The sequence below is a fragment of the Gadus morhua genome, chromosome 18 (genome assembly GCF_902167405.1).
Source record: "Gadus morhua chromosome 18, gadMor3.0, whole genome shotgun sequence".
In the NCBI taxonomy this organism is placed as follows: domain Eukaryota; kingdom Metazoa; phylum Chordata; class Actinopteri; order Gadiformes; family Gadidae; genus Gadus; species Gadus morhua.
Genome location: NC_044065.1, coordinates 18,859,815 through 18,869,936, shown reverse-complemented (window position 1 = coordinate 18,869,936; position 10,122 = coordinate 18,859,815). Strand labels below are relative to the sequence as shown.

The following is a 10,122-nucleotide window of genomic DNA, read 5'->3' as shown; positions in this document are numbered from 1 at the left end:
CAACATGAAGAAATCACAACATGAATCAAACATGAGCGCTGGAAAAGCATGGCCGGCTGTGTGATGTCTTCTTTGTTTTCTCCCACCTTCCCAAAACACCCAAACGACAGAACTGCTCGGAGCGTACATACTCTGTTCCTGGTGGTTCTAATCCTATTTCAACCAGCTCATCTGGAACCAGTAGGGACTCAAACTCACAGTCTCTACAAATGCCACACAAAAAAAACCTTTCTCTCGTTGTTCCAAAAGGGGAATCGTTTCTCTCATTGGTGGAAATTGTCTTCTTCAACATCGTATTCCCGTGTCTGTTCCGGTCTATTCTGGTCTGATCTGATCCTTCTTTTTCCACCTTCCTCGTGTTGCACATTTGCTATGCCTTCGACGAGATGAGCAGTAGCAGTTAGTGGTGGAGCAGTAGCAGTTAGCGGTGGAGCAGTAGCAGTTAGCGCTGGAGCAGTAGCAGTTAGCGGTGGAGCAGTAGCAGTTAGCGGTGGAGCAGTAGCAGTAGCAGTTAGCGGTGGAGCAGTAGCAGTTTGCGGTGGAGCAGTAGCAGTTAGCGCTGGAGCAGTAGCAGTTAGCGCTGGAGCAGTAGCAGTTAGCGGTGGAGCAGTAGCAGTTAGCGTGGAGCAGTAGCAGTTAGCGCTGGAGCAGTAGCAGTTAGCAGTGGAGCAGTAGCAGTTAGCGGTGGAGCAGTAGCAGTTAGCGATGGAGCAGGAGGAAAGGAGCAGTGTAGAGACAGCTTCACTGTCATTAAAGGTGAACTTGCTTATTGATGATCTGGGCAAATTCCAACCTCAGGCTCTCTGGGTGTATTTCCATTCCCACCTCCAGACAGGCTCTCTGGGTGTATGTACATTCCAACCAACAGAGGCTCTCTGGGTGTATGTTCAATCCCGTCAAAACCATTCCGAAGCAGGTTGTGGTTCAAAGTTTTAGGAAGCGATTTAGGAAGCGAGTGCAGGCAGAGTCACTGTTGAACGAGCCCTGGAGCAGCTTGGACAGTAGTTAGTGGACCAAACCAGATCTCATTGTATTGTTTTTTTTCTCGCCATCTCCTTATATCTCTCTCCCTTTATTCGTACGTGAATTTCTATGTCATACATTTTTTAATTTGTTTTTGGTTTTGTTCTTGTCTTCCAAGTTGCGGTAATTGAGGACAATGTGGGATTGGGTTAACCATCTGTGTTATTTTATTTATTATACCTGCGGGTGGGTATAAATAAACACGAATAGAAGTTGTCAACAATAATATTTGTTTAGTAGTCTTTGTGCCCTCATTATTTCCTAATGATATAAGTCATAAATGATCAAGTTTTAACTTCATTCACTGAAGTCAAATTGACACTGAAAGCTTTTGACTGGTTTAGCTGGCCTTTTCTGTACAGGGCGCTTGAGGGGCTCGGCTTCAGTGGTAATGTTGTCAGTTGCATACAATCCCTTTATAGCAATCCATCAGTCAGAATTAAGATCAATGGCCCTTTGACTGACAGCTCGAAGCTGTTTGGGACTCGCCAGGGATACTGCCTTAGCCCCACCCTGTTTGCAGTTTATAGCCTAGAACCTCTCGCTCAGGCCATTCCACAAAATAAAGAGCTGACAGGAATCACCATAGCAACAGATGAACATATTATGGGACTTTTTGAAGATAATATTATCACCTATCTCAAGGATCCAAACTCAACATTACTCAAACTTAGTAAAGTAATGCAATCAGACAGACATAAGTGGGAAGCTAAATTTAGAAAATATCTGTGAGTGTTAATAACTCAGGACATCAACAAAATAAACGAAATAGACCATAGTAATATAAATGGTAGGATATAAAAAGGGACATAGCGAGGTGGTTGATTAGAATTGAAACAGTTAAAATGAATTTGATGCCGAGGTTGTTGTTGGTCCAATTTCTATCACTTCCAGGTAGTGTCCCTGAATCCCAATTTACAGCTTGTGATAAACTGATATCTCGGTTTATTTGGGCAGGAGGTAGGCCAAGGATAAGATTCAAGACACTCCAATTAGACAAGGAAATTGGGGGCCTTGCACTGCAAGATCTTCGAGAATATTAGTATGCTGCTCAAATCAGATTCATTGTTTACTGGTGCTCCCAAGAATATCAAGCCAGGTGGAAGGACATTGAGTTAAATATATATCAGGCTCCTCCTCAGACTAGGCTAGGTGGTCCAGAATATTCAGATCCAAAAGGTGAAAACTTAATTTAAGAAGGAACACTTGGCATATGGAATGAGGTTGGCAAAAAAAGAAACTATCTGGGGACAGTAAATTTTTGATTTGGCCTTCCCCTTTAGAACTGGAGAAACGAATGGTTCTTTTGCTCAATGGACCAAATAAGGAATAACAGCTTTTTTTTTTTACACTTGTAGAGTTAGAAATGTTTAAAACATTTGAAAAACAAAAAACGGAGTTTAACCTGGAAAACAGGGATACGTTTAGGTACTTACAACTTTGACATTTTTATGACACAGAAATTCAAAAAAGAATATCAATAGATGGTAATTAAGTGATTGGAGTTCTGACAAGTTCATATCAACAAACACCCTAAAAAAATGTTTCTTAACTGTACAGGGGTTTACAAAACTTAATTGAGAGAAGAACACTAGGTGTAAAAACAGACTTGGAATTGGATTTGAACACTGTACTGTCAATGAGTGACTGGTATACCACACCGAAAACCCAACGCACTTCGACTAGTACCAAAAAATGGCGGGAATTCAGATGGAAAAACTTAATGGATAGAAAGCAGCTCTTTAGGAGACAATGAGAACAGTTGAACACTAAACACTCATATATTTTTTGGTCGTGTGAAAAAAGTTCAAACATTTTGGATCAGTGTTATTCGGATTCTGGGTGAGATGTTAAGATGTAAGAGTCCCGGTGACGTCCGGATTATGTACCTGTGTTTGAATCCGGACGGGTTAATTGGAATATAAGATAATTGATTATTGCGGGTAAAAAGGCCATCACGAGGTACTAGTTGAAACTTGATCCTTCTGGACCAGGTCAGTGGATGGAAAAACTCAGTGCGTTTACATGGGACAGCTAGATCGGATTAAGCCTTATACAGATTTTGCTACTCGAACGGACCGCGTCAATTATCCGAACGTACATGGCCTTTAGATCGGATAATGGCCGGAGCATGGCCGGAGCATGGCTGAATCCGCTACCCTAGATGGCGCTGTTACCCTTTCAACAAGTGGTTATAGAGCCAATTCTGGTTGACCTCTACGCCCCCGCAACAACAAACACAGGCGGCATTCGAGGAGGATTTTTTAGGCAGCTGTCAGTTCACTTCGGTTCCATGTCGTTTCTCCGACGCTACATTGTTCCAACCTCTCGGTCGTTTGCGGACTCCTCCGCCTGGACTCCTCCGACTGCTCCGTTGCCGGAGAGGTAGGAACAATGTAGCGTCGGAGAAACGACAAGGAACCGAAGTGAACTGACCCGCATACGGCAACAATCCCTTTCTCCTCCAAGTATCGTTTTAATCTTGACTTCAGAGTCCAAGCCAAAATTCCTTCCTCCAAATTCCTTCTCCACCATGGCAGAGGTAACCCCCACTACGAGTCTTTGTCGTGAAAGTACCAGAGAAGGAGAACCCAACGCAGTCTAAGGTCTTTAAGATTCATAATATCAGAGAATATCCCCGTCAGTTCGGTCGCGGCGCAATGAATGAATCAAGATCGTATACACGTCAGAAGAAAAAAACGTTTATTTTGACAGTTGTGCCCGAAGTTACTACCTTACAACCTTGTTGATGACCAACGTTTAGGAAAACGTACTTTTAATTCAGCCTTGTTTGAAATCGAAGCGTAGTGTGTACTGATTTGAATACATGTTGATGATGATAGGGGGTTTCACTTTGTGGGGGGAAATGGCATGACACCGGCTTCCTCCATCCTCCTCATTTTCCGACGGCGACAACCATAAACATATAAGAAATAATTAAATATTTATATTTATAAAGAAATAAGAATTGTTTATATGTCTATGGCGACAACAACACGACTACCATCTCCTTCTACTTCCGGCTCATGTCCCCCGGCCGCAAGATGTCGAGCATGCGCAAAACGCTAAATCCTCCGACGCGGGTTTACATGCAGGTAGAAACCGGACTATGATCGAGTTATCTAGGTTTTCTTATCCGATCTCGCTTGTCTGTTCATGTACCGATCTCGGTCCGAAGTATATCGGGTAAAGGTGTTTACATGCATTTCAAAAGTCTGGTTGAGGTCTTATTCGTTTCTTTATCCGATAATGAATCTGCATTTAAACGCACTGACAGACCTACTGCCTGAGGACTAAAGCAGAGTTCAGAGATGGACTGCATAGGCCTATAAGAAAAAGCAACTAGCTCTGCGTCCCATACACCGCACGACTACAACGCACAAGAAAACAGCACAACCAATGAACAAACATGTCATAGTCAGTGACAGTGGTGGCAACGATAAACGTTAACATTGAACAACACACAACTAAATAACACCCCGAACCCATTAACCACACTTAACCTAGTAACAAATAAGGACGACAAAATAGCTTTCTCATAACAGCAACTCCCAGGATCCCCTGTGCGACCCCGGAGGAGTCGACACAATACCATTGGTTTGAAAGTTAAACTGGTCCACTTCCACAAGTTATCATCACAACCAACAAATTTACGCTATAGAAGAAGAAACTTTTATAACTTAGAATTTCTTTTGCCACACATTGTTGAACAGGCGAACAACGTCACTGTTGAAGTGAACACTTGAGAAAAAAACAGCCATTTTAATCCCACGGTGAATCAACGTAATGATGTCATCAGTGTCATGACGCCACCTTCACGTCCTCTTCCAGGCACGGTGTTGGTGGAGAACCTGCAGATCAACGGCGTGGCGGAGGGGCCGGGCCAGACCATCTCCCTGTCTCTGAGGGACAACGGGGAGCACTGGGTGATCCTGGACCCCGGCCGGCAGGCCCTGTACCTCAACAGCACCGGCCGCGTGCTGGACCGAGACGTAAGCCAATCACAGCACAGCATCCTCTGCCTGTCTGTCTACCGGTCTGTCTTAATGTATGTCTGTCTATTCGTCTGTCTGTCTAGCTACCTGTCCTTCATCGTCCTGCGTCTGTTTGCCGGCATGTCTGTGCGTCTCTATGCATCCATCTATCTTACCTCTGTCTATCTATCTTTCTCTTGGTCTGTCTGTACGACTATCTGTTCGTATTCCTATTCTTTCGATCTGTCTGTCCGTACGTCTGTTTGTTCGTATTCCTAGTCTGTCCGTCTAAATGGAGACCGTGATCTATCCATCTATCTCTCTATCTGTTAGTCTGTCCCTCTATCCATCCGACTGTCTAACCCTGTGTGTTTCCGTCCCCAGCCCCCCTCCGCCATCCAATCCCTGGTGGTGCAGGTGCAGTGTACTAACGCGCTTGGCACAGTGATCCTGCATGAGGTCCGCATCGTGGTGCGCGACCGCAACGACAACGTGCCCAGCTTCCAGCAGCCACGCTACTACGTCTCCGTCAATGAGGTACACACGCACGCACGCACGCACGCACGCACGCACGCACGCACGCACGCACGCACGCACGCACGCACGCACACACACACACACACACACACACACACACACACACGAAGATGCTCAACAGATGCTCACCATGGACACAGAGAGTAAATAATAAAGGAGTTTACTGAGGCCAACAAATAAGTAAAGGCAGGGACAGACAGGACTCAGCGAGGGGCAGGCGGGTAGTCAGACATGTGAGGGGGTTGGACAGGCTGGGGCCTAATACTGATGGCCAATCTTAAACTACGATCTAGCAGACAGTGTCTGGAAACCGGGGGTTGATACACTGTGTGCTGATGAAGTAGATGGCTGGCAGGTTTGTGGACAGAAAGGGAGATGAACGGACGACGTTACTAGATAGTGCGAGACAGTGACGCTAAGACGCAGGAGTGGGCGGCGTAACAGTACCCCTCCCTCTATGGACACCACCTGGCGTACACTTACAACTGGATGGGTGATCAATTCAATTCAATTGTATTTGTATAGCCCTTTATCACAGTTACAGTCTCAAAGGGCTTCACAGGCCATATATTTATGAGACCACCTCTCCCTAGCACCCCAGAGGGCAAGAAAAAAAAAATATTGTTAGCAATTTTGAGATGGAATGCAGAGTGTGTGTGTGTGGGGGTGGGGGGGGGGGGGGGGGGGGGGGAGTGTTGTTTATTAAAGTCCCAGATGAGGGATGGTTCCAGGATTTGTCTCCGGGAGATCCATGATCCTTCCTCCGGTCCATAGCCCTCCTCCCAGTCCGGGAGGTACTGGAATACCCATCCTCAACGATGCACGTCTAGCAGTCGCTGGACTGTGAGAGCAGGGTGATTATCAATGAGCCTGGGTTGAGGAGGGGCTTTCAAAGGGGGAGACAGAGGGCTGGTCGACACAGGCTTTGCACTCAATCACAAATACACCAACATATTCGGGCCGAGTATCTGGGAAGTCCCTTTCAATGAAAGGTCCTTAGACAGGAGCCAGACCCTCTAACTCTGGGTGCATTGTACAGCAAACTTTCACGTGTTGCTTGGTCCAAGTACACCAACACTGGCGCCTTCGAGCCTAGACTAGTGGAAGGGTTGTCGAGTGAATTATGTGCAAACTCCACCCACGGGAGCTGGGATCTCGAAGAGTCGAGTTAGCGTTGGTAATGCACCCGAGCACTGCCTCCATCTCCTGGTCAGCCCTCTCCGATGGTCCGTTGGTTTACGGTGGTATACCAACGGACCCCTAAGAGAGGTCGTCGGTGGCTCCCAGTGCTGCGCAGAATGCTCGCCAAACACGGGATATAAACTGGGGCCCTCTGTCAGAGACGATGGCTGTAGTGGATGCCACGTAGACGGATAATGTGGAGATCCAGAATGTCAGCTGTCAAGCAATGGGGAAGCTTAGGTAGGGCCAGGAAGTGGGTGGTCCTGGAGAACCAATCGATGGTGATGATGGTGAGAATGGTCTTCCCCCTGGGATGGGGGAAGACCAGTGACGAAGGTCAAGGACATGTGAGCCCGAGGACGGCTGGGTACAGGCAGGGGATGGAGCAGGCCGTGACCGGTTGGAGGACCCTCTTCTGGCTGTCCGCGTCCATGGTGGCCCACCAGAACCGATGTCGGAGGAAATCCAGGGTGTGGGTTGTACATGGGTGGCAGACGAGTGGTGTAGAGTGTGCCCACAAAAGCAGTTTGTACCTCAGATGAGACATGACGCTGCACTACAAAGAAACAGGGCTGGGGAAGGTCATAGTGAGGTAACTTATACTGAAATGTCTGTCCTTGCGGTACAGCAGAAAACCACATAAAAGCATTTAAAGGGGTGATATAATACTTTTTAGACTTTTCCCTTTGCCATAGACTTATATGACCTCAGTATAAATGTTTAAAGTCTCCCACCAAGGATGCCCCTCAATAAACGCGTAAAACAGCTTGTTTTCACTCAAACATTACTGCCGTAACAGTGTGATGCGTCACGTGCAGTGGGTGGGGCTGAAGTGCAGAAGTTGCGGCTCCCGGCTACCCGCGATGAACTTCTTGGGCGTGCCGACCAATCACAGCAGACCGGGCTGCATCTTTCGAGTGTTTTCGAAAGATGCTGAAATTGGTTTTGTAGAAATAAGCAGTCTGAGAATAAAAAGGCGTATTTCTAACATAGAGGCATGTAACCGTATTCTAGTGGTACCCCCAAATGCAGTTATTCATCCTAAAAAAAGCATGATATGGGATCTTTAACAAATAATGTCAGCCCCCCCCCCCTCCCCCAAATGCATTACCTGTGTTTCAGTCAGTGTGGGAATCAGAAAGGGTGTCGGTAGCATCCTGGGGCCTGAAGCAGCTAGTGACGCCTCACAGCGGCTGACAGAGCTGTCTCACTAGCTGCCAGCGCCGTGGTTAGTGCTGGCACTAGCGGGGAGGAGTGGAGCTGGGGTCTTGTGGGAGTGGAGGTGTGTTGTTCAGGTGCTTGTCGCTGCCGGCAAAGTCCTTATCGCGCACTCGTCCAAAAGCTGTCAGCCACAATCTGTTCATCAACTTTTTATCCTCTTTTTCATTCTCTCCCTGATTCTCTCTGCATATCTTTCTCCGTATCTCTATCTCTCTCCCTGTATCTCTCTCTCGCCATATCTTTCTATCTTATTTTCTCTGACTTTTCCAACCTCTCTTCATCCCTCTAGCACACTCTGTATCTCTCTCCCTATTTCCCCTTGTCTGCCTTCTTATGACCTCTTTCTCTCTCTCTCTCTCTCTGACGTCCTCTATCTCTCGACCTTCCTCGAGCTATAGATACTGTAGATAAAGGAAGGTAGAGATATAGTTATGTATCTTTGGTTCTCCCAGAATGTCTTAACCTCTCTCTGTCGCTGTCTCTGGTTCTCCTCTATAATTTCTTTCTTTCATTCTACCTTTAAATTCATAATCACTTCACATCTCAATCTGTCTGTCCGTCCGTCCGTCCGTCCGTCTGTCTCTCTCTCTCTCTCTCTCTCTCTCTCTCTCTCTCTCTCTCTCTCTCTCTCTCTCTCTCTCTCTCTCTCTCTCTCTCTCTCTCTCTTTTCTAACGAGCTCAAAGCGGCGCCTTGCGTCTCATTATCTGTTCCCGTATTATTCCCGGGTTCCTGCTGGAGGACAGCCACTGGCGTTCCCGAGACGCACCGTAATAAACCTACTAAGACGTGTTTCCTCCGTGGGCGATCCAATCCTACACGGGTCGCCAGCAGTCACACCACAGAATGAGTTACTAATATAAAATAGAAAATGATGCGATTCTCCCCTGATGGAAGCTGATATTAAGCTGACTCCAGACACGCTGTTCAGTCAACACTGGGGAAGGCTGGGGGCGGGTTGGGTAGGATTTAAATATGAATGAGCACGATTGCACACAAGACTGACCGTTGAATCAGAAGGAGTGAGGTGTGGTAATAGATGTCAGGTGGAGAGTGATCAGAAAGACAGATGGAAGCAGGCAGATGGACAGGTCCACTGGCAGACAGCCTGCAGACAGACAGACAGGCCGATCGACAGACAGACAGGCTGATGTGTTCGTCTCACTGTGTTCCCAGCTGACCCCAGTAGGAACCACCATCTTCTCTGGTTTCTGGGGGAACAATGGAGCGACGGACATCGATGACGGACCCAATGGACAGATAGAGTACACCATCCAGTACAACCCCATTGACCCGGTAAGATACATGTCTGTCTGTCTGTCTGTCTGTCTGTCTGTCTGTCTGTCTGTCTGTCTGTCTGTCTGTCTGTCTGTCTGTCTGTCTGTCTGTCTGTCTGTATGTGTGTCTGTCATCTTTCTGTCCATCTGTCTATCTCTCACTTATAATCTGTGTGTGCGTTTGCATGCGTGCATGTGTGTGTGGCTGTTTATGTGTGTCTGTGTGCGTGTCTGTGTTGGGGGGTTTCAGACGGCCAACCGTACCTTTGACATCCCCCTGACTCTGGCGGGCTCGGTGGTCCTGAGGGAGAGGCTGAACTACGAGGAGAGCACCCGCTACCTGGTCATCATCCAGGCCAACGTGAGTCTGGAGCCCCCCCCCCCCTCAGTAGCACTTGAACGTCACATCGCCATGACAGCCTCCATCTCAAGTACAGCTACATAGGAATTCTACATTTACATTCACGTCATTTAGCAGATGCTTTTATCAAAAGCGACTTACAGTAAGTACATTTGTCAGAAGAAAGAGAAACAACAATATGTACACTATATACTGTATATCGCTGTCGGTACAGTGAGGATGTTCATAGAACCAAGTGCCAAGCACTTACAATTGCTAGGTTAGCCCATACCCATAGGATAAGATGCTACACAACTAAGTACTATTTTTTCGTGCCAGGAAGTACTTCATACAATAATTGCGTTAAGTGCCAGGACGTACAACATACGATGAGGGTGAATGTCTTTGGTAGTAATGATGTTTTGATCTTGTTTTATTCATTATTTTTGAAGTGGCCTTTTCGTAATGAGCAGACGTTAATGTGTTTGTTCGCTGCACCGGTTCTTAAACAACGTTTTCAGAAATCTAGGTTAGGGTACATGCGTTGAATTGGGCGGTTCTTACGACGGT

The 10,122-nt window shown here is 46.8% G+C and overlaps 1 protein-coding gene across 2 annotated transcripts in view; it reads left to right on the top strand.

Moving 5' to 3' along the window:
• LOC115530779 (protocadherin-15) overlaps window positions 1-10,122 on the top strand; it is a 227,544-nt gene that overhangs the window by 42,755 nt on the left and 174,667 nt on the right. For both annotated transcript variants that reach the window (XM_030339520.1, XM_030339518.1), the window contains exons 5-8: window positions 4,855-5,015; window positions 5,382-5,534; window positions 9,112-9,231; window positions 9,463-9,573. In XM_030339520.1, the coding sequence (XP_030195380.1) occupies window positions 4,855-5,015; window positions 5,382-5,534; window positions 9,112-9,231; window positions 9,463-9,573 (545 nt within the window). The remainder of the gene's footprint in view (window positions 1-4,854; window positions 5,016-5,381; window positions 5,535-9,111; window positions 9,232-9,462; window positions 9,574-10,122) is intronic.